A 24,822-nucleotide genomic window follows, 5' to 3' on the forward strand; every position below is an offset into this window, starting at 1 on the left:
CTCTTTTTAAGTAGCACTGGTAATGGCTGTTGCCAACCAAGGACGTAGAGCTGTATCAAGATTACTGTGTTATGCGCCAAGATTAGGAACTATCCGTGCTAGCGCCATACAACTTAGAAAATACTCTGAATTTGAAAGCGGAACCAAGATCGAACTGTCTTTTTTACAGGAAGGTATGTATGTTTTGCAGTTTTTTATCCATAACTGTCACATAAACTTTGTTGGAATGTAAAGTCGCTGGGAAAATAGCCACATTTAAGCACTTTGCAAGGTTATTATAATTTACACGGATTTGGGACCAAGTCATGGAAATAATGCATCATCGGAAATTAAAATTAGTATTAGCACCACTAGACTACTTTACGCTAACCTAAATCAATGTATATTCGCTTATAGATATGTGCAAACTCAAGTGATACGGCGAATAACCAGTTGCAAACCAAAATATACAAACATGTTTTTTCTTTTACCATCTGCTTTAATTTAACAAAAAGGCTTTAATTTAACAAAAGTTATTTGAAGTTAGCACATAGAACCTCATCCTATTACAGGGGTTCTCAAACTGGGCTTCATGGATCCCTTGGGGTCTGTGAACTACTTTTAGGGGTCCATGAACGCTTATTTGAAATATTACTGTATATTTAAGAAGTAATTAATTTATCAAAGAAAACAGTTTAATTAAAAATAAAAAAGTTTTGCACTAAAGGAATTAAGGCTCCATTTCACTTTCACATTTTGACCTAAATCAGCAGATTTATAAAGTGTATTTATATTGTGATGGTAATTTATGACGTCAGTTTAGACATTTTTGGTCTACCGTGGTCCACGCAGGCTAAAACAAATTTTTAGGGGTCCGCGGTAAAATGTGTTTAAAAATCCCTGTCCTAATAGGTTGCTTTGTATTTTACTATCCAGATTCTTCCACAGTATGGCCTGATGATCTTATGGGACCACTGGGTCCAAAAGACAAACGATTTCCCCTTCCTGGAAATGTTGGTATAACTTCCTCGTCTTCAAAAATTAAGGCAAAGTAAGCTTTTAGCCGTTCAGTACATCATTGTTGATATTTGTGTTTGATAATAAGCCAAGGAAAGTTAATCATTAAATTTATATCATTTGAGCAAAGGATTTTTAATTACACCTAGACCTGTCAACTTGCAGAATTGGTAAATTTAAATATTTTGCTATTAAACATTGTGTCAAAGTTTGTATTCGTTTTTTATGTGTTGTTTATTAGTTAACAGAGGTGTGTGCTATTTATTCCAGGCCTTTTGATTCTGAAGAAATCCTTGACGCTGTAAGTCGTTGCGATCGCCAATTAACTGTTGTGTCTCAACTTATATCAGAAACTGACGTAAGTCTTTATAATGCTAGATTTATTATGTAGTGCTAGGAGGATATTACTGTAGTATTTGATATAGTCGCACTCACAAGTGACATAAGTACTATAGTAAAGTTTGAAATAGTAAACTGAAAAAAAATTCATACACTTTAGGTGTTCTATGGTAAACTTAACAATATTCAGGTAATATGACGCTGTTTTTAGTGTTAAATTAAGACTAATGAAACCTGATGTTTTCCCTAATATCTACAGTTTTATTACAAAAACTACAGTATCGGAATTTGAAAAAATGTTTATTGAACCTGCACATATATTATAAGGTGCAATGGGGCATAGACATAAAAACACTATATATATTTACTATGGTTACTGAACTGAAATAATAACATCGATAAACGTAATTTGGTAAAAATAGTTTATAAAGAGGCCCAACTTTTTGTTATGTTGTCGGCCATGGACGCCCAGTATGGGATGAGTGCTCCGATTACCCCTCACAAAAAATTAAGGTGCTTGGCCATCCTAAAACAATTATAAATCTCTCCGTAATATATATACTGTATATTTTGGTTGATTTCTGCATAAATTGTGACAATTGGTTAACCAACTATTTGGCATTATTTCCCAATACTAGCAATTCAACAAAATCCCTGGTGGAGTCATAGTCGTTTTACTTTATCATGAAATGAAAGGATTGGATACCAAAAGTCGAATATGTCTTACTCTATTTGTCGTCATATTTTGCAAAAAATTTGAGCATCCCTGTGTAAAACAAAAGTCTATATCTTTGTTGTCAGCCATGTGTTACTCTTGCCACTTTTAGCCACAAAAGAGTAACTATCAATCGTAAATTTGCCACAAACAAGAATAATTTTAAAAATATGAAAAATGTACCTGGTTTTATAATTAATAACTGTTGAAGTACTGCCATTTTCGTGTATAGCATGATATTGTATTATCTTATTTAAGAATACCCTTTTTTAGTATCTCGACGAAAATTTGGAAACGATGAGTGAGGCAGAAGATTTTTCTGAGAAAATCGTCAGGAAATACTTTGAGGGAGCAACTGTTGAGCTCGCCATTCAAGATTGTCCAAAAGTTTTATACAAAGGCAAGTGTAGAAACTGCGTTTCAACATCTACTTTCAAAGTCTAATGGTCTATTTTCAAATTTGGAGAATTGCACTGGCATTGACTTGCTTACTATGGGTTTTTTAGCCACACTTGTCACTATCCATTGCCTTTTTCCACTACCATAGTGGTTTTCAACATTTCTGCCCATGCAATATCTAATCTAACATCTAATCACCCTTATTGCAATTCTGAATTCTACCTGGTTTTGAAGAAGAAATTATTTCTCGTATTAACCTATGTGCATTGAAGCCAAGAAATGGAAGAACCTCACTTCAAGCATTGGCTACATATTTAACATTCTAGGTTACCCACATATTTAACATTCTACGACAAAGAGAGAATAAATTTTCTGGAGCTGCCATCATATTACACTTGACCTGAAAGCTGCTCACAAGCCACCAGAAAAGCCTCAGTGAACCTACCACTTGTGGTATGTGGATCACACATTGAGAACCGAAGCACCAGCATAATAAGCTCTGTAGTTCAGTTAATATTATTCTTTAATATTTTTGAGTGCCTGTTCATTATGTTCAAAATAAATAAAGAGATATTTGAAATGTTCAAAATGCTACTTACCTCTGTACGGGCTTTTATATTCTTACTACAACCTCCAACCTTTGTTGTTCAAACCCTGTTATACATTTTTTTGGTTTATTTACAGACTTTGCTTCAATGTTCCTGGAGATGCCGAAAAAAGAAGTGACTGTGATCACAATAACGCAGAAAACTAAAAACAACATGTCAATGTGGAACGAGAATGTTGAAACTGAAAGGGAAGCAACGTTAGAAAATGTAAGCCAGTTGACATATGAGCCACCACAACAGACAATAGATAAGCTGTCAAAGGGTATATGATATCTTTATATGCTGTTTACCATACGGCTGTGAAAAATTTATTCTAAAATAATCCAATTTAAACATGGTGTCGCTAAGAATGCATTTGCCTTGTATGTAATACAGGAAGTAAGTAACCATTCAATTTGGCAATGTGGGTATTGTTTACCTTACAGTACATTGACAAAGCTTGTGTTATGCAATGTTGCCATATGGTGGCTGTCTCTATGGCCCATAGGTATAGCACAATAGAAATCTGTTTTAAAAGGTACCCAGCGACCCAGCCTGCCGCTTAAATAATGTTTGTTAATTAGTGTTTAAAAAAGCGATCCACAAAGTCTAATTTCAAAGTTTCTATTTTAAAAGATTCTAAGGTACTTTTGAAGTGTATCTTTAACACTGTACTGTGTAGATTGTACTACTGTGTGAGTGTGTGCCAGCTTTTCAATAAATGTTCAAATGTAAATTTGTTTTAGTTTATTTCGACTGCAACGGAAATCTGCCACCTTCTGCGAGCCAACAACTTTTGGTGCGACTTCATAGACCCGTCTTCAGGCCAACCAGTAAGAAGCAGTTGAATTTTTTTTAATGAAAAGTAAAAGATTATTAAAATAGTTGAATGCAATTTTATTTATTTTGCCAACAGTTCTATTTTTTTACCTTTTTTTAACAACAAAAAAAAAAGCAATACAGTCTACATATCATATTAACTGGATTCGAATTAATTTTATTTCAAAACGGGGAATGTTTTACTTTATATAAAACATAATCCAACTGACTTTTTAATAGAATGTATTTTCTTGAGAGTTTTCCTAAAAAAAAAAAAAAAAAAAAGACCTAGGCAAACCAAGTATTGAACAAAGTCGTTTGGTTTGCCAAGGCCTTAATTACTGGATTGCCGAATAATAATCACCAGTGTTAACGAGAGTAACTTAATGGCGTAAGAATACGTGATATATGTCACGTACGCCTTTTGTGAACTTGTTAACCATTTGTAACTAAATTTTCCATTACATCCTAATGTGGTGAATTTTTCTGGGTAGCACAAACTAACAAACAAAACTCGCAGCACTTGCATGTGTTTTTGTAATTAAAACAAACACTTGCTTAAGACGCACTTCTACGTTTCCGAAATGTATGTAGAACGGTTTGGAAAAAAATACAATAGGATTCGACAGGCACAATAATACACTGCCATTCTTTGTGATAGATTGTTGATTATTGCGCCCGTCGTATTATGTAGTTGTTCTTAAACTATTTTAGCTTGAGAAATCTAGTAACATAATAAAAAATGCGCCTTATTTTTTAGACTCTAAATTCTAAAACGTTTATCACTGAGCAATTGCTCATACTACCAGCAAGGCTTAAGGACTATAGGTAAATATAAAGATATTATCAAAATCAGAATTCTAATGGTAATGTGTGTTCAAATTTAGCTTAAGTGGAAATCAGCTTAGATCATCTCGTGGCACACCTCTACCAATATTAAAAGTTAATAGCGATTTTCGGCTTAGTTACGTTTCTTCTCATGAGACCACTTTTAGAGTTAGGCCGATATTTTAGTTTGCCGACAATATCTACCCGGTTCCGGTAAAGTTGGGCCGATATTTTACTAAGAAAATACACTGTAGCGTTTCTTTAAGAACAAATAAATTTCCGAATTGTTGAACTTGCAAATTTGGTATTTGCTTTCATTTTTAATTTAGTCCATCATGTTAGGTCGCCATTGTCAACGAGAAGTACTATATCGCTACTATAACATGGAGCTCGGTTTACGGCGTTGGGCAACATCATACAAAGTTCATGTTAAAATCTGCAATATATTTTAGGTATCTTAAACGTCGGTTATCGGTATTGGTTGGCACGAAACACGCATTGTGGAAATCAGTAAAGGTGACTAGGGATATCCATCCATGTCGGATCAGACCGGTACCTGATGCCAAAATTCCTTGTCCTAAAATATGAATAGATTGAGCAAGCCTTGGCGTATGGTTGTTTCTTGACTCGCTCCTCTGAGACTGCATAGCTCAGGGGTCGGCAAACTTTCGTATACAGTGTGCCAACTTATAAATAATTTCAAAATATCAACAACTCGCGTGCCAAACATTTTTCTATGTTTGGTTTTGCACTGGCAACCAGGGCTGCGAAGTCGGTTAAAAACAACCCGAGTCCGACTCAGACTCAGCAGCCTGTACTTCACCGATTTACGAAACTAAAATGCGATGGATAATCCGCAATCCTTCGTAGGGCTCATGGAAAATAGTTTTGAAATTTGGTTATGCGCATGCGCACATGTCGGGCTCGGGTAGTTTTACCTAGTCTTACTTGAGTCCCGAGTCCGACTTCGCAACCCTGCTGTGATCTGACATCTAAGTTACGAATAATCTGACATCTAATTTACGTATCCTGGGAGACGCCTTTAAACCTAATTTCATAAGTTAAATTCTGTAAAGATACCTTAACCCTGCTGAAAAAAACTGTGCCCGTTATTTTGGAATATACTTCAACGTTTTTCAGCCAGTATCTAGAAGTGTTAACTGTCAGTTTCGCTTTAACCTAGGTTTCTCAGTCGCACAAAAACACACGTGCGTACTTTAATGTAGAATGCCCTGCTTTACCGCAGTAAACATCGCGCCAATGTTAGGGCATTGTAACTTAATACAAACGGTTAGTCGTAGACAACAAGTATAACGCCCACAAAAGAATAATATTAAATACAATATTTAAGACACTAGTTTGTGACACAAACACTGCAGATCGAACTAGAAATGTGTGCAAAAGTTCAGTTAGCGCTAGTGTTAGTCATGTAATAATAATGTTAATGATGTGATAGTGATGTAATGGTTGCATTTTTTAAGGTGATATAACGAGGGCGTTAAATCATTTGGCGTGGCCTGAAAAATCAACTCGCGTGCCACTTTTGGCACGCGTGCCAGGGTTTGCCGACCCCTGGCATAGCTCATTTGGTAGAGCGACGGTCCCGACCGGAGGTCGTGAGTTCGAACCTCACTGCAGGCTAGTTGTTTTTCTAGTCTGCTCTGCTTGCATCATAGATCAACAGATTCCGTGAGTCTGCAATGGCTTTCGGTGTAATAATTATACGTAAGCCGTAATCGTTGGTAAAAAAGGAACTTCGGAAGGGCTAGATCTCAGTTGCTAACACACATATGTGTGCATGCTTCATTGAAATATGAATTTATTCAAAAATGGTAGGTTAACAACTTAAAGTAATCAAATTTCCTCACACTAAAGATAATTAATTTTGGCGTAATAACCTAAATATTATCTTTGAATATTTCAATTTCATCTAATTTTCTAGTTTGAGCATAGCACTAACATCGTTTGGTATCACATCGAATCGCGATACTTTCCCAAAATGTCGCTAGCGGAAAAAAATGACATTCCTAGTTAAGGCCAAAAAACAATATAGCAAAAATCGTGACGTATCTCTACGTCAGCCGTAATCGTATGTCAAAAAGCAGCTTCTGAAGGGCTAGATGACAGATGTTTAACAATTATGACTTATGTGTATGTTGATAATATTGAAAGATATGGTACCGTAGACCCCTTTAAATGTAAAGTTGCTTGCACTAACATAATGCAGGAAGCATTGAGCCTGTGTATCTCATTTGGTAGAGCGACGGTCCCGGTCTGACCGGGGGTCATGAGTTCAAACCTCACTGCAGTCTAGTTGTTTTTCTAGCTGCCTTGCTTGCATCATTGAACGATATATTCGGTGAGTCTGCGATGGCTTTCGGTGTCCTTATACCTGTCTATTGTTTCAACTATTTTCTAAAACCCCATTATTTTTCTCGAAAGTTCTTCAGCCAGTACACGAACCACACCCTGTTTGAAACGGACGAGCGCTACAACTCGCTAGGCTTCAGCATCGAGGACTTGGGCTGCTGCAAAGTGATCACGCACAAAAAGTGGGGCGCCAACGTGTTTGTAGGCAGTGTGGTGACCACGGCCAGCAAGCAACAGCCCATCATGGAAAGACTCCTGGAAAATTCGACACCCGTTCATCCCACTTAGATCGGAATATATTTCCTTTTTATATTTTTTAGGCCCTACTCGCTTTTTTCTGTGTTCGATTTTTTTTCGAAAGTGTGTTTTTTTTGTTTCAAGAGCGGCGTACATCCTTAAAACGGATTCCAAAGCAGGTAGATTGTTTATGTTTCGAAAGTCGGTATAGGTCTGCCAAAGACTTGCAAACCCAAAAAACGCTATATTCTTTGTCTGTCGCGATTGCGTTACTATTTATGGTGAGGTTTGTGTAGTTTTTTCTTATTCTTACTCGTAAGGGTCTCTCGTTTATCCCGAAATTCACTGCATTTGGTTGTTTGCCAAGCAGCCTGTGTATAATGGGTAGAAACCAAAGATTTTTTGTTTACCAAAACATGACATTTTACCTTGAGACCAGTAAATGATCAGCGTTTAAAATGAGACCTAAAAAAACTTATCAGCAAAAAATATACGTCTCAACGCGCAGCTGTTACTAGACCACAAATTCGTTTAACCGTCCGTGTCTAGACGTTTTTTACATTTCATAAAGTCTTCAATTTTGGTTCATTGATCAATGCAATTTTACACCATTATATTACTTTCTTTTTGGGCGTGTTTAAAAAATGATCAAAAAAAATGATAATAGACCTAATAATAATAATCAATAATCTATTAAATACGCAATACCAATGACATAACTTTATAAAATCCGACTTTTAATATTATAATTTAAACTTTCGAGTGTTGTGGATGTATTTGTTTTCTTCTGGATTCTATTTAAAAACGCAAAACCTGCATAATATTGGACAACACACCTTCCAAACAACCTTTCAACATTTCTTCAGTCTGCTAAAATATAAGTTCTCAACAGATCAGAACTACGTTTAAACGGACCCGTTAAATAAAAGTGATGCAAGTGATACGAATTAACCAGCATTTAGCTTAAGTTTTGACAAATCGACTAAAAATACGTTCTTGGATCACCATTTTTTGCTCTAAGTTATATCTTTACCTAACCGACTTAAACTTTGCTGCAAATTTGAACGAAATATTGAATTTTAATTATTTTTTATCATGAGATAGATAATCATTTTTTTCGGAAAATGTCTAAAAAAAAAAAAAAAATACTTTTAATTTGTTATAAATTGTTGTCACACGCGTAAATAATAATTATTCTAACTGTAGTGTGATTTCTCTTGCACACAACACGGTCGCAAAACTTTATTTCTAAACTGCAAAAAATCACGTCAAGATGGCAGGGACTTTAACGTTTTATGTACAAAGGCTCATTAATTCGACTGCTTTACGCTATAAAGAGACGGTTTAATAACTAGGCCACAAGGCCACGTCACCGTCTTGCTAATCCAAAGCGACGCAGTCCTCAGGCAAGGGCGTAACTTCTTTGTACGAGTTCTCGTCTATCGCTACCGCGCATCCAAGCACTTCAAAGCGCAGTGCGATGCGACCGCGCCAGGTCCATGGCTGAATACGAACAAACCTTGCCAGCACCGGGTTTTGCAGCAGATGGGTGACCGGGTTTAGAGGTTCGATATTACCGCGAAAAACCTGTGCAACGTAAAGAAGAAAATATGTTTTCTTGCGATCAAATCTTTTTTTATGTCCAAAGCACTGACTCTCAATCTTTCTTAGTGGTAACGTAAGAATATTAAAGCCCCTAAAGAAGTAGGTATCATTTTGAACGTTTCGAATATCTCTTTATTCATTTCCAGCATAGTCTCTGTCTTACTACAACCTCCAACCATTATGCTGTAAAGAACTTAAGGATGTCATTTTTATAAATTTTTTATAATAACATTTTTATAAAAAAATTTATAAATAAAAATTTTTATACCGCTTTAGGATAATGTTATGCCTATTGCAATAGGCTGAAAGGTAATATACATCTTCATAGATATGATACCAGACCTGGGTAGGCAACCAAATAAACTTTAAGAAAACATACATTCTTATCAATTAGCGTCATTCTGTTACGGTAGGGGCCTATAGTGTTTTTTAAACTTGGATGCGCTAATTTTCCTGGCATATTTACTTTTTTTAGTAAAAAAGTTAAGATGTTCTGTATTATTTGAACAAAGCCAAACGGGTACGCAAGGATAGTTGTTTTTTGCTGTCGCTTTTTTACATACTGGTACTTAAGCAATTTGATGTAGTCTACTAAAACCATTACTATTTGTTTGTTTGGCCTGAGCTAACTTGAAAAACAAACCTGAATAAGTAGGCTAATTGGTCCAAATTTTTGAAAAAAGTATTATTTCTGGTCGTAGCTTTTTCTCCAGCATCAACATTTTACCAAACTATAAATCCCCTACATATTGAGAACTATTTTCTGCTAACATTATATAACCAACCCAGTATTCCGTTTTCCAGTGTTGTAATGACTTAGTCACTGTTTTTAAATTACTTGACTTGGACTTAAATCATTCTCAAATAACTAAAATTAAGTGTTTTTACTCAATATTTTTTAATAAAGTTGGACTATTTAGGTATCTCAATATGTGCACGTAAAACATTTGCTTGCTGTTCTTTACGTTTATGTTATTTTTAGTTGAGATGTTGCTTTTACTCGGAAGGGTTTACCGCTTTTGACTTGACTTCGGCAATTGACGACTTGGATTTAAGTTGTTTTTTAAATGACTTGATTTGGACTTAAATGACTTGTTACAGAACTGCCGTTTTCAAATGTGGAAATTGTATACCGTACCTTTGGTCTGTTGCTAACGGGATCTTGATAAACGTTCCAATTGAATCCGTCCAAGGAATAACGCAGCATGAAGCTCTTGACGAAGAGTTGAGAGCGCTTGTAGATCACTCCTTGCGTCACGATACCAGCCACTTTTATCACGTGGCCTGTAAACGAGAAAAAAATAACTTGAGCCTTACTATATTGTTGTAAAAGACCTTGATGGTTCATATCCGCGTAAACACATGTGCCTAGTCTAGATGAACCATACGTAGGTAAACTTTCGTCTCGTGAGCCGCATTTCAAGTTAAGTTGCCTAAGCTAGTTTAATAGAAGTGAAAAAGAGTAGATTATTGCTTGGTGTGCGTTCGTTTAACAACGTCCGAGTAAGCGGGCAAAGCCTATGTCGGGTGCGGTGTAACAGAGAGTTTTTAAGAGTAGGGTCATAAATGATGAGTGTTTTGTAGTTTAAACAAACTGTGCTCTACAAAAGGAATGTAACAGCCATATATTGGTCTGAATTGATTATTTGAAGCAATCACACTGTAATGTTACATCACAGTAGGCCTACAGGTAAACCGGAAAAATGTGGTGCTTTGACAAAACAACGCTTTTAAATGATGCATCACCTCACTTTACAGGTTTGCTCTCAAGTTGAATAAAATACAAATCATGTCAAATAGCCCCATGTGACTTGATAGTCGCAGTTTGCCAACACTTAGTATAGAGTAGACCAGCGTTTCTCAACCGGTGCGCCATGGAAGGCTGCTAGGTGCGCCGCGAGCGATAGTAAAAAACATATTGAAATAAGTAAATTAGTCGGAATCATACTTTAATTGACAAAATAACGTTTTTAGTCTCAAAGGCTGGAAGTCTCTTTAAAGATATGCAACTATAAAACCTATATAATAAAAAATGCAGACAATTTAGGAGAAATATCGGTAAACCTCAAAAATTTCGCGCTCGCTTCTCTCGTAAGGTGCGCCGCCACGTTTTCATACGTATCTAGGTGCGCCCCCAAGTATAAAAGGTTAAGAAACACTGGAGTAGACAGTAGCCTACAATATGATCTTGATGAGTGTTTTGAGTTGACCTCTAGGTTAGTCCTGTTGTCGAACAAAACTTTGTTTTCACGTAAATACCTGGATTATTTTGATATAGACGTGCACGTGGCAATTAGAAACGTGATAAACAATTCGGGGTTGATTGTTTTCTTTGGGGGAAACAAAATTGGACATCCTAAAAGTTATTTACCAACATAAGTAAAGCCACAAGTCCAGCTAGTGCTTTAGGTATTTATTACTCAACATTGATGTAGTTTTCCATACGTTCCCGATACTTAAAATAAATACCGACCCAAATCTACTTGGATCCATTGTCTCCTGTTGTTTTTCGTTGCTCCCCAAGAAGGGGCGTAATCCTCATTTTGATCTGGTAGGGGTCTTCTGTTGCCATAGCGACCGTTTCCTCCGTTGTTCCAGCCGTTGTCTTGGCGACCGTGATTCGGACCTCTGCCGCGATTGCGATCATTGTCACGCCCTCTATTATTCCTCCCACGATTGTTCCCATTGTTTCTATCACGATGATTTCCACGATCATCTCCATCATCAGTATCACGACGATTCCAATTATGGTCATCACGGTCACGATCACGATTACTTTCGCGATTACGATTTTCGTGGCCATTTCCACGATTGCTGCCGCGTCCGTTTTCGTGATTTCTCTCACGGTCGCGGTCATCACGATCACCGTCATTATCATCATCATCTCGTGATAGCTCGTCGTCGGAATCACGAGGCTTCGGTTCATAGTTCAGCCTCCCGAACCTTGCTTCCCACTTCACGGTTCTTTTGTACAGGAATTCGGATGAGGCCGTGAAGGCAGAGTCGGGGACTTTCCCCGATCCTAAACCCTGAGGATCTTCGCAGCGACCTTCCAATGAACATCCGAGCAGCTGGTGATGAAGGGAAACAGTTAGGACTTACCGATAGCAATTGAATTAAATCTAATGCTACCATTTGCCATTGATTTTTGCAATGCTTCATAGAAAGTTGTTTCTCGCAACCGACAGTGGTAAAATGCATGTATGTTTTTATGCGGTACAGTTTAATATACTTAAATATTTGGACAACTGCGCTCCTTTTTTGACTAATGATTTAGGTTAGTTATTTTCAAGGTGTTCCTATAGTTAGCCTATATATATATATCACGTAAAATATTATTTAATCATTAAAAAGAATATATACAGTAGATCTATTATATCCTGTAAGTACTTAATAACGGTACTTAAAAACTAAGCGTTTAATTTCAACTTAAGCCTAAAAGTTTAAGTTTCAACCTTGTTAAGCTAGACAACCGCCAAATTTATATATTCCATGCATTCGCAGTACACCAGGTGTAACGTTACGGATATCCTTGTGTTTTTACCTCCATTCGGACTGCCGGTTGATTTTGCCAAGTGATGGGCATGAGTCGGATGTAACGAGTCAGTAGATGAGGCGAGAATGTTCTGGTTACTGGAACATTGTAGAAGAAGTTGCCTGTAAAGACTAAGCTTGTTACGGCTATGCTACATCTACATGGCTGCTGGCTACTAATAAACGTTGGAACACAATGCAAGTTTTTTTGTTTTTTTTTCAAACACAAGTGTATTTTTACACTAATGATGGCATGAGGTATTGCCGAGACGTTTGTAAACAATGACTATGCTACATCTATACCCTTGGGTTGCTTCGCATAGTTCACAATGATTTGTTAAGGAATTAGCAGCTAGGACAGTTTCTAAAAAAGTCCAATGAAAATAAATAGTACCGGTATAATGCGAACGAATCTGGTAAATCCTTTTTGGACGCAATTCCAAGGTCTGTAATACGCTTGTTCTATATTACTGATAGAACCTACATTTTATATTTTTTGGGTAAACACTCAGCGTTTTTGACTGAAGTCAATGACTTTTTTTTTTAAATGACTTGACTTTGATTAAGCATTTTGGGCAAAATTACTTGACTAAATTTTTGTATAATTTGGTTAGTTTTTTTAGCCCAATTCATGCTTGCAAAACAGTTTGATTGCAATCTGCTACGTTTTTGGTGTTTGTCAAAAAAATATAGTTAAGGATCGAAAGAGTTTAACAAATTCTTAAGTTAAATTTTAAATTTAAAAAAAAAAAAATTATTTTGATGCAACTGATTTAACTTAGACTACGCTATGTTTGTAAATGACATGAGCCAAACATAAGCTGTTTTTCAAAAGAATTGACTGGGATTTCAGTCATTTTAAAATAGCTTGTTTACAATACCGGAAATACGAGAAAAACGGAATGAGAATAATAGAAAATTATTTTCCAAATTCTTTATATTTCGAACCCTTATAATTTAATAGTTTTATAATTTAATAGTTTCCTTAAAAAAGAACACACCATCTATATTGCAGTATCTATACTCGCCTTGAAACACCATATCGATATCGCTTCCCTGGCGGGTGTAGAAGGCCCAATGTCGATTGTCGATGCTGTACAGCACCTTAAACTTTGTGATGTACTTTCGCGTGTGTCCGTCCGCGGTTCCTTGTAGTACGATGCCGGTTACTCGCATCGGACTACCCAAGTCAACCTGAAAGTTGTAAATCGCTGTTTTTAACTGCAATTTAAATCCACTTAGGACTTAAGCTAAAACACTTTGGAAAAGTAAGGATCCCCGCGGACCAATAAAATGTAAAAGAAAGATTCTTGTCTTCGTATCCAAAGATCTTAAGACTGTTTATTTATTAAAACAGATAAAACATAAAATCATTTTGAAAGGTTTTAAGAAATGATTTTATGTTTTACTGTTTTAATAAATAAACACTTATGACTTAGGTATATTTTTGACCGGATCCGTATTGTATGTTGATAATGAATCTCAAAGCCAACAATTGGTCGGGTAAATCGACCTTGTTGGCTTTGCGATTTAATTTATTATCAAGATAAATGTCAACTCATCTTAGTGATCGGCCGTAAAAAAGACTAAATCAACCATTCATTTAGTGTTCTAACACTTTTTAGTATTTAAGGAATCTATCTGGTTTAGCTTGTTGTCGCTTGCTATTGTTTTTATATATTTATGGTCTTTTTTTTTTTTTTGGGGGGGGGGGGGGTTGGCAGTGCTTTCATCCACCAACGGTCGAACGCATAATCCTGTTACATATCATAGGCGCTTTTCACATCTTATTGCACATTGATAACTCTTACCTGAATCCAAGGACCCCGGTCAGCCCTGTTCGGGATCCAGGCATTGATGTGACCCTTCTTGTTCAGTCTTGCGTAACTCGCCTTCCACTTTCCAACCTCCCGACCGAACCGTGCTCGTGTGACGTAAACCGATGATGACGTCAGCTGTCGGTTGGATATGAGGCCGGACTCGAGGCCCAGTGGGTTGCTGCACTCTGTTGAAAACTTACATTTTTATGTTAAATCATTGGACATCAAACTGTGGTACACTTTCGTGAAGGCTTTGTATAGGTCAGTGGTAGGCAATTTTTTTTGTCGCCGCCCAGATAATTTTTTTTTTTCAGTCCATAACGTATCACCGCTATAGGAAAACAGAGGAGATCCAAGATATTTTTTTGGGTTTGGCGCATGCAAACGTTTTCAATTAATTGTAAAAACACCTGTTTAAAACACCTGAACTTTTACCCATACAAACTTTTAAAATACAGTAAAATGAATGTTTGGCTATCACGCGGGCCACAACTACATGAAAAAATTTTACTGTTAAAATAGGCTGAAAGGCCCACTTTTGTGTCGCGGCCTACAAACCCAGAATTAGCCCCCCTCCCCCCGCCAAAATAAAAGTCGAGATAAATTTATTCCGCAATAACTTGGATGATTCACAACCCCTATCATACTTTTGATCTCACACTAAACTCAATTGTTACCTTTCTGTCTGACGCGGTACGATCCGTACATGCCATTTACCATCGAGCTCGCTGCAAAGTCGCCAAACCTCCAAGTACCTGTGCTGGATGGCACCATCGTAAGGGTTGTTGAAGCCCCTGGGAGCAGACTGGTAACCGCCAGCTTGCCAATGGTTTCGATGTAGCCTATAAAACAAAATGAACTAATGTGGATTTGATCTGGCCCTTCTAGACTCTTAAGCGGTCTACAAAAGGCATATAATGTAACATTAGATCGGAGCCGATTCCTGGGCCTATGCCACAGTGTTGTAATGGCTGAAGTCAATGACTTGGCTTAAGTGCACTTAAGTCACTGTTTTTTAATGAATTGATTTGACTTAAGTTTTTGGTAAAATGACTTGACTTGGACTCGAGTTGTTGAGTCAAATGACTTAGAATTGCGCAATTTATCCCAAGTTTTGTACGTAAAACGATTTGATGGCTACGTGTTTTTTTTCGGAGGTTGTGATTAAGGTAGGCCTATTGCTTATATTCGGACGAGTTTACCAATTTTAGTGGTTTATCGTTGTTTTGTTTTATGCCAATAATTTGACTTGTTCTTGACTTGCACTCATAATTACTTGACTAAGACTTTACTTAGGCAATTTGCGACTTGGACTGGGACTTTTATTGTTGAAAAGGCTGGGCTTGGAGTTAAATTATTTTACGAATTACTTGACTGGCTCCTAAGTCATTTTAACATGACTTGTTTACAACACTGTGCCAAATAGGTTATACTGCAGAGCGAAAAAACACATCTGCGCTGACTAAAACTAATATAATATATATTGGTAATTAAGCCATGGTTTTCCATCCAAATAATTTTTAGTTTATACAAAAGGATATTTTTCAAAAAGTTATACCCGTTGAAAAGTATTTGTTTTTTAACACTAAAGCAAACTTAACCTACTCGAAGCGACATCGCCAGCGTTCATATAGGCAAGAACTGGGTCGCCCTCAAAGTAGATCGAGCGAGGCAAGGTGTCCATTGAAAAGACGTGCCAGGCTATCCGCTCACCAGGCTCCATCTCTATACCGTTCAACGCTCCGGACACAAGACCATTAATGGAGGGGATTTTCTAGTAAAACAACAAAAAAATGAATAAAGAGTTATTCGAAACGTTCAATATGATACCTAATTCTGTATGGGCGTTGATATTCTTATTACATAATATACATTCATCTGGCAGTATATTTCCAAACTTTAGTTAGGGCGTCGTTTGCAAAGAGGTTATGTCTAAATTACGTGCAACCACAGAACAAACATCCCCGAAGTATACGTTAAACGTATTACGAAATCCTTGGAGGATAATGGTTAGAGGTTGTGGTAAGACGTATTAGGAATATCAAAGCCCATACAGAAGTAGTAAAACCCCTGTTTGGCTTACGAGTTTTGGAGTTTCCTTTAAACTTTTAATGTAAAATGCCTGTTGAATAAGTTGAGCTACTTTCCGGAAGCCCCAGTTATTATCAATTTTCAGAAAACACAGGAAAACATGTTAAACAGGATTGTAAAATAAAATTCTATAAAACATCGATCTATCGTTGGGATATTTCCGCGACAAAATCAAACGCTACGGTTTTTGAGTTTTATTAAGGACAACCACATACGTTGCTCCCGTTTTTGTTCCAATGATGGTCTTCCATGTTCGCCTCTGCATACCAACTTCTCGTCTCATCGAACTCTACAAACATTGAACATCGGGAAAAACATCTTTAAAGTATTTATTTAGCTTTGCACTAGTTGAAATTTAGGACTGTTACGTACCTTGTATCAAAACGTGGAACTCACGATCCACGTCATATCGAATGACGTCATTGTCTTGCGTTCCAAGGATTCCGGAGTTGCACAGAAGTAGGGGACCTGAAAAAACACGTCTCATTCCTTAATTTTCTTCCTTTTTAATTGAGTTTAGTTTATGTGTTCTTACCTTATCTTCATAGCATTATACCTGGTCCTGTTTCATTTTATGTTGTTCCTACGCGTATCGAAAACATTCGAAAAAAAATTTAGGAGATTCACAAAAATAGTAAAATATACTTGGGTACATTATGCACGGATCTGTAGTTTAGCTTGATATTGAATTGTGTTTGCAATTCATTATCAAGCTAGTAAAATATACTTTACTGCATTTTATGCGCTCTGATCTCCAGTGGCAATAATGTTTTAAATTGTAGCCGACCCCCAAAAATAATTACACGCAAAACAACATCGTGGTTTATTATCTACCGATCAAACCGGACTGAATATCTCTTTCCCTGTCTACATCGGAGTAGTAGAACGAGGAAATGCATTCCGAAGGTATGGAGCTGGTTGCGCTGATTGCAGTCGGTGGAACGTGCCAGGTGTAGGTGAAAGTGTGGCCTGTTGACACCGAGCCCCGGTTGTAAAAGTCCGGCTCGTTTTTGCGAAAATCGAAGCGAATATCAGGGCCTTCCAGAACCCAATCACCTTGGAATAACAAAGTTTTTTTTACTGAGATATTTCAACGCTAGGAAAATGGAGAATAAATTGTTGGCTAAGAACAGTCGAAAAATTAGTAGGTGTTTAAATGAATATTAGTGTCCATCCAGTGTCCATTACTCCTCATGGGTAAATGGCTAATATGATTCCCCAAAATTAATGAAAAAAAAAAATTTAATATGATTCCCCAAATTTAATAAATATATTTAATCTCAGTAGTGATGGATCCCAGCTATAACTACAAAATTTTAAGGTGTAGCAAAATAATCTGAAATGTTTAAATGATAACAAAATGGAATACATAAAAATATATTTTTTTGCCTCCTAAATGTTTTTATGATGACATCTTATAGGCTACAAAAGTACAAGTATTATCATCTTACGTTATTCGTAAATCAAAGTGTGAGTTACGAACCGGTTTCATTTGTATTAAACTCCATCATATGCGGGTGCATCGAGTAGGGTCGGCATCCTTGGTTTTGGAACACCACCTTGATTGTATCCCCCACCTCGCCCATTATGACCGGACCAAGCAAACCCAGCTTTGGGTCTTTTTCCTTTTTTCTCGTAAAGGTGGCGTCGGAGTACTCCTCGTAGATCACCTGGTTATATTCAAGGCAAAAACAAATATTTCTAGCTAATATAAATGTGTGAGTTAGAACTTGGTTTACGGAAGATCCTTCTAAACCCAGGTTTAGGTACCGTACAGAAGTGGGATGGCTGAGGGAAAAAATAGGTTCTGAGTTGCTATACATGCTTCAAATAAAAAGCACTCCAAATTATTTAATCATTGCTGCTTTTTGTAAGAAATCCATGGTGACACTAATACTAATGTTTACATGTATAAAAAGATTTGTTCTAATTTATTAACCATCAGTAAAAACGCGATAACTGAAATAGCTGACGGTAACCTTTCTCTGTATTGGACTATGCTGCCGTGCTATCAAGGATGAAATCTCACACACGCGAGATACGAGATAGTTCCTTATTCTGTGCGAAGTAAATTGTTTTCGTAAAGTCACTCGTTGTGAATCGAAAAGACAAATGTGAAAAAACACTTTTAACTGCTTGGAATATTGTTCATTAGACATACGTTACAGCAACTTTTAGTAAGCCTTGGGTGAACAAAACAAATAATAAAAACTGCATAAACTAATTAGAATTATGATCCATGGCTTGGTATTGCTTCTCCAATTTTCTCAAATGTCGGAGAAATATTTCTCAGAACCAATCTAAATTAACCATGTGAACCACTGTAGCCGGCGACCTGGCCAATTATTCAACGGCCACCCTTTCGGGTCTCAACCCAGGGATTGAGAGACACCGAGTTACAGGATTTTTCTAAAGCACTAATTTTTTTTCTTCTGTATCAGTTTTGTTTGGTAACTTTCGAAGCAAACGGTAGAAAACTTTATAGAAAACAGGAACAATACCCCGTTAAATATTTACCCATTTGATTTGGGTAAAGGTTGCATGCTTTGTCAGTACTTTTGACAAACATGAATTGCGACGAGTGTTTATTTACCTTTTCGTACACAGTGTTGTTCCCCAAGCTGGAATTGACGTTCTGCTGTTTACCAGCGTAGTCCCATAGTTGTTCCACAGCAGCGATGTAGTACCAGCGCGTGTGACCGGAATATACCACGTCGCTACCTATAACTACACTAATACTTTCAGAAAGAACTTAAAAACAACTGTAATTCCATTTCCATCGCGTTTAAATGACATAGAAATGTTGTATTTTTTTTTCAAGTTAGTTTTAATATAAACCAAAATGAACAATGAGTTAGCTTTTTCACCACTAAATTATTTTTAGGCCGAAATGAAGAATAAAAAAATATACATTTTTTAGATTTATCATCTGATATATTACTTAACTAACTGTAGAAAACAAAAATACGTCCAAAAAAACTATTGTTTTGACTTACATTTTGACTTGTGATCGGTTTTACTGAAAAAATCACAGTACAGTCTAACCAGTAACTTACCAGAAACAGGGTCATCATTTGTGGCGTTAACGAGCAGGTATGCTCGCATTCCCTTTCGTCTTCCCCTATCATTCAAACTTGTAATTTCCCGCTTGCCTTTAAAAAATTCTTGTACTGATTTAAGGTACTTAATGCCGCTAAAAACACGCTCAATTGGCATCCTTTAAACATGGGTTTTAAAACTTTTTGCTTAGCGTTACTTTTTGTTCACAAAAAATGTGCGAATTTTTGACAGTTGAAAAGTTATTGTTTACTGCACATTTTTATAAGAAACGGGAAACACACTTGGGAAATTTGTTTTTATTAGTTTTGACATTTGAATCCATTGATGTAGCACATTGTATTAAAATAATGTAGGCCTATACTCGTGGCCCGTTAAGCGCATTAAGCGAGTTTATATCACGATCCTCTACATTATACAATAAACGCCAAGTGTCAATTAACTGTTTTTCATGTAAGCCCTAGGGTAAAATACTTACAACTCCCCCTACGGCCACGTTTAGCATTCTGCACGACGTAATACATTTGTTCCGCGTAGAGTTAAACGTTTTAAATATAGCATACCTGCAAAAGTGGGTTGAAAGTATATGGTCTTTGCCGTGTTTGGGGCCATCTGAAAACTTGTCCTCCGGTTTTGTGCTACGTTTGCTTGCTCGCCATTCCCAATGGCCAACGCAGATAGGCTTTCAGCGAACGTCTGTAAAAATAAAGTTTAAATCGTAGCTCTAAGGCTATACAATATAGCGTTGCAAGTATGTTGTACTTAAAGCAGGGACTGTGGAATCAGAGTCGGACTCGGGACCTAACGTAGTCGGTTTGTTTTGCTGGAGTCGGACTCGGGTCTCAGGACTCGAGTAAGACCACATAAAACCACCCGAGTTCTGAGTCCATCGTGCGCATGCGCATTACGAAATTTCGAAACTGATAAGGCAGCACACTATAAATTGTAAAAGTGTAATGGCAAATAGTGGAATATTTCCCAACCATGTATTGAGAAAACAGGACTCTTTTAAACCGACTCCGCAGCCCTGCCTAGCACTGTAAAAAGCATTTACATTTTCCAAAATTCATCCAAAATGTACTTGCTTGGTTTGCGATAACGATGGTGTGAAGGTCGTAAGCATCCCCAAAACACGTCACATGTAAACTGATCACTTCCCCAACTCTTGATTCAATTCCCAGAAGGTTGCCGTAAGCGAAGCCGTTTATTGCTAAAACAAAGGGATATGCTTTAAAATTTTAGATGATTTCGCTAGTTGTTGTGTTTCATCTTCCAATATTTGGATTTGTATCAATATACGGACAGTCGGACATCTCGCCAGCCCCAGTGTCAGATCATAGGCCATGAAGCCACCCCTGCAAAACTTGTTTCTGCCATATTTTAACTTAAAAATATAAAAAAATACTGGCGTTGCTTGCAAATCTACATTTATTCAAATCGTGTAAGTCTGATTTAATAAAATCTCTGCAATCAATAACGTCGGTGCTATGCGGCATTACATAATTATACTTTAATTATATTGAAACACGATAAACTTGGCTATGCCTTTCTGTGCTTAAAAAAATAAAATTTGGACAGGCATTCAGCTAAAAGGTGATAACTTTTTATGATAACCGTTAAAATAATCTTTTACAGTGGCTTGTTATTCGCTCCCAAAGTTAAGATATATTGGTCTTTTTTGCATTCTTTGTTGGGTCTTATCTAATTTAGAAAATAGAACCAATAGAACTTCGTCAACCCAATTAATCACGACCTGTATTTGGAAAACTCCAGTTTAGATAATACTGTAATCCTACAGCGAAATATTTGTAAAAACTGATAATGTTAAAAACAACTGATAATGTTGGAACAGACACTGCTTTTTAGTCGAAAATAACGTTTAACCATTAAATAGTTTTACTTTTTGACTTACACGACATTTTGTTGGACTCTAAAAACCCAGGTGTCTTACGATAAGTGACGTTTCTTCTTGAAGTGGTTACCGCTAGGGTTTGATTGATGAACCAACTGAGATTTTCGTCCGTGGTGGAAAAATGAAGGAAAATCTCTCGGTCGATTCCAATCTTTAAACATTAGACGAACATCACTTTATCAGAAACTCGTATAAAACGTAGTAAGCATGTCAATGCCCATACAGAAGGAGGTATCATTTTGAATGTTTCGAATATCTATGTATTCATTTTAACATACTAAGAAGGCACTGATTCTAAGAAGTGAATCAATAAGAGATATTCGAAATTTTCAAAAAAATGACACCTACTTCAGTATGGGCTTTGATAATAATTTTCTACGTCTCACTATGACCTCAAACAATAATGCTCAAAAGTGTATAGATAAAGTTATACAATTGTTATGTTACTTAAAATGTATGTTTCTAATGTTTGGTCAACATCACCAACTCCTCGTAAAATCATTTGTTAAATCAATAAACTACCTGTTCATTCATGTCGTTTAAAGTACCCGGTTTGCAAAGTAACAAGGGTCCCAGCAACCCTGACTGCAAATCCTTGATAGGGTTAATGTTGGAGAAATAAGTTCTGGTGCTACATTGGTCGTCGATCTGCGAAGGTCCCTGCTGTTGTCCTTGGACGAACTTAAACTCGTACGTGAAGTTGCTACCTGGTTCAACTGGATCAGCTAGACGATAAAAAATACGTATAGGCTACAGTGACGGATCCATGATTTTTGTTTGTGTTGGTCATAATTTCTTTAGGGATGGCGTCACAAAGTTATTGTATGGCGCTTCCGCTTTGGCACTTAAAAGAGATTCGCATATTGCTCAAAATATCCGCATTAATAGTTTAATTTAACTAAAATTACACGGTGTAACACTCCGCAGGATGTATGGCTTCTTTGGACGGAGTATAGATTTCCTTAAAACGGACAAAAACATGTTGAAAATAGAATTTCGTGCAAAGAACGAACAAATTTGGTATTTATACAGTAAAAGTTTTTTTTTTCGCAAAATACATAGTCTTAGGGGGCTTGGCCCAATTGCACACCTCTATTTCGCTTCTGATAGTGACTACAATTTTAAAAAGTTCAAAAAGTTTGTTTACAGACGTGAGTTTCACATTGCATCGCCGTGCAGTATATCAAATATTTACCGTATTCCAATTTCGCTAACTAAAATCTAATCCAGTCTAATTATAGTCAACTGTTCATACGTGTTCCGAATTATTAGTGTTATTTATTTTAAAGGAAAAATTATTCTGGTCCACCTAATCATAGGAAACAACCTCACCATCCGGGTTAAAGATTCCGTCAGCGAAAACGTTATAGGGTCTCGAAGCCATGTTTTTAAAAACTACTCGCAGGATTTCGTCACGTTCCATCTTCAGTGGCGGTCCCAGAAAACCGTGGTGTTTCTCACGAGGCGCTTTTATTGTGAACGAGACGTCGGTGTAGGCGAAGTATTGCACCTTGTTGTAAGAGAATGGGACACAAATCATATAGGGTCTACACAAGTATGAGTTGCTTCTACAAATTTGATGTATAGATAAAGTTTAAAAAATGTTTAAAAGCGTTTACCGGATTTTACTTTTCTATGGGCTTTAACTGTGCGTTGTGAGTTTATACAATCTATTGCTATTTCTATAAGGAGCAGTGTTGTTGACTCAAGTCCACTTAAGCCACTGTTTTCAAATGACTTCACTTAACTTAAGTTGTTTGGACAATGACTTGTGTTTACATAAAGTTCTTTAATTAGGGATTTTTCATTATAAAATTGGTTTATTTATCTTAAGTTTTCTGCATAAAACAAATTGCTTGCTATATGCTGCGTTTTGTGTTATTTTTTAGCTAAGTTGCTGCTTATAATCGGACTATTAGTTACCAATTTGAATAGTTTAACGTATACTTTTTAGGACAAGGACTTTACTTAATTTTACTTGCTGTAGTTATGACTTGACTGTGACTTGACTTGTTATTTATTCAAAATGACTTGACTGGAACTTAACATTTTTTACAAATGACTGATAATTAAACGTTAGCTAAAAAAAACAATTATCGTTAAAACATAGATGCCAATATTTTTGATTGGCAATACGATGCATTTTTAACACTGAATTTAGTTTCAACATAATTGTCGAAATGTTGTGTGCTTACCTTCATATACATAGGACCGACCCTGTAGGGCCCGGACTCGTAATAAGGCAGCGAGTCGGTAAAACGATCTGTCAGTTTGTCACCGGTGAAAAGGTTGTACTCGGATGGCGCGTAATGCCACAACGTCTCCTCTGCGGCCAAGTAGTAGGTGCGCACCTTCGAGGGACAGTATTTGAAGAGTTAATTTGTTAGACTATAGCAGGGGTGGGCAACCTAAGGCCCGCGGGCCAAACCCGGCCCGTCACCCCCGTTAAGAAGCCATTTCTAATATTTTTTGGCTATTTCAACTAGGTAAAAGTGAAAATTTTGCAGCCCAAAGGCGTAATGTTTACCCTGGAATGCAACTATCAGCAATGTAAGTTTCGACAACTGATTACATCTGAATGCATAGTAAATCGCGACTAGAAAAGGGTTGCTCACTATGGGCTATAGTGTTTAAACTAGTGTAGAAAATGGTTTATTTTACGATAGGGCGACTTTCAAAAGGGACTTGGCTTGTTTTAAAGGCAGTGTAGGCCTAATGCATTTCAAGTTATTTGGCGCTAGTTGGCACCTTAGAGGGACAAATAACTTGTGTCAAACGCCAGTTATTATTATAGTTCACTGTAAATCACGATTTGACAAAAAAATATTTGGTTTAAAACATTGGTGATCTGGTTTTAAATCCTTTTTTCAAAGAAACTGTAACAAATGTAATTAAAACACTATCAGAGTATTTTACTTTAACGAACTTATGAGCAATGCTATTATAGTACAAATATTTACTACTTAATGAAATAATATAGGATTACAACCTTAGGTGATGTCAAATTAGACGGCCGGCCATGGAATTGACCTTCGTCTCTACCTCTGTCGGCCACTCTGTTCCACCAGTTACCAAATACACCGCCAAACTGGTTCCCGCAGCTCTAAAAATAATTGTAGCCTTAATATTTTAATGGTTCCAAACTTGAATTTATAATAGAAGAGGATTGTTGCAATGTAAATAATGTTAAGGTGTGTTTAAGGAATATTGGTTTAGCATAACTAATTGCGGAATCCTGCAAATTATGTGAGTATTCGAGTTTAACGAAGCTGATGTCTGTGAAATTTGAACTCCGATTTAAATGTATTAAAACTATCACTTTTAAACGTTGAATGCCTTGGGCGTGTGTTGATTATGGCAAAGAGTCGTGAAAACACTGTTGACTATGACTCAAGGGATTAATCATAGCAACGTTAGTCGAGTTTGAAAATTTACAACAGTACTTGAGGATTAACAACCTTCAGGGTATTAGATTTTTCAGTTTGAAATATTTCAAAACTATAGTTCTTTTAA

At 36.7% G+C, this 24,822-nt stretch overlaps 2 protein-coding genes across 2 annotated transcripts in view; one reads left to right on the plus strand and one right to left on the minus strand.

Moving 5' to 3' along the window:
* Positions 1-8,231, plus strand: LOC146145661 (cobalamin trafficking protein CblD-like). Its single transcript, XM_083389636.1, has 7 exons — positions 1-173; positions 916-1,030; positions 1,267-1,354; positions 2,324-2,450; positions 3,134-3,264; positions 3,783-3,869; positions 7,126-8,231. Exons 1-7 carry the CDS (start codon positions 23-25, stop codon positions 7,339-7,341), a joined length of 915 nt encoding a protein of 304 aa, XP_083245762.1. The 5' UTR covers positions 1-22; the 3' UTR covers positions 7,342-8,231.
* LOC146145662 (hephaestin-like protein) overlaps positions 8,214-24,822 on the minus strand; it is a 22,648-nt gene continuing 6,039 nt past the window's right edge. Inside the window, exons 7-28 of the mRNA XM_083390644.1 lie at positions 24,299-24,412; positions 23,505-23,660; positions 22,642-22,819; positions 21,832-22,034; positions 21,310-21,460; positions 20,483-20,607; positions 19,961-20,093; positions 19,397-19,492; positions 18,934-19,061; positions 17,824-18,010; positions 17,175-17,396; positions 16,713-16,808; positions 16,556-16,629; positions 15,855-16,023; positions 14,927-15,091; positions 14,241-14,434; positions 13,454-13,623; positions 12,440-12,566; positions 11,696-11,966; positions 11,369-11,443; positions 10,034-10,179; positions 8,214-8,877 (exon numbers count right to left, since the gene is read on the minus strand). Of these exons, the coding sequence (XP_083246770.1) occupies positions 8,671-8,877; positions 10,034-10,179; positions 11,369-11,443; positions 11,696-11,966; positions 12,440-12,566; positions 13,454-13,623; positions 14,241-14,434; positions 14,927-15,091; positions 15,855-16,023; positions 16,556-16,629; positions 16,713-16,808; positions 17,175-17,396; positions 17,824-18,010; positions 18,934-19,061; positions 19,397-19,492; positions 19,961-20,093; positions 20,483-20,607; positions 21,310-21,460; positions 21,832-22,034; positions 22,642-22,819; positions 23,505-23,660; positions 24,299-24,412 (3,387 nt within the window). The 3' untranslated portion in view covers positions 8,214-8,670. The remainder of the gene's footprint in view (positions 8,878-10,033; positions 10,180-11,368; positions 11,444-11,695; positions 11,967-12,439; positions 12,567-13,453; positions 13,624-14,240; positions 14,435-14,926; positions 15,092-15,854; positions 16,024-16,555; positions 16,630-16,712; positions 16,809-17,174; positions 17,397-17,823; positions 18,011-18,933; positions 19,062-19,396; positions 19,493-19,960; positions 20,094-20,482; positions 20,608-21,309; positions 21,461-21,831; positions 22,035-22,641; positions 22,820-23,504; positions 23,661-24,298; positions 24,413-24,822) is intronic.

Source organism: Ascidiella aspersa, chromosome 5 (genome assembly GCF_963924565.1).
Source record: "Ascidiella aspersa chromosome 5, kaAscAspe10.2, whole genome shotgun sequence".
Lineage (NCBI taxonomy): Eukaryota > Metazoa > Chordata > Ascidiacea > Phlebobranchia > Ascidiidae > Ascidiella > Ascidiella aspersa.

Excerpts from the sequence above, each read along its gene's own strand:
- LOC146145661 (XM_083389636.1), top strand. The coding sequence starts at position 23 with ATGGCTGTTGCCAACCAAGGACGTAGAGCTGTATCAAGATTACTGTGT. Across the intron at positions 2,451-3,133 it reads TCCAAAAGTTTTATACAAAG|ACTTTGCTTCAATGTTCCTG; the intron begins GCAAGTGTAGAA and ends GTTTATTTACAG. Across the intron at positions 3,265-3,782 it reads GGGAAGCAACGTTAGAAAAT|TTTATTTCGACTGCAACGGA; the intron begins GTAAGCCAGTTG and ends AATTTGTTTTAG.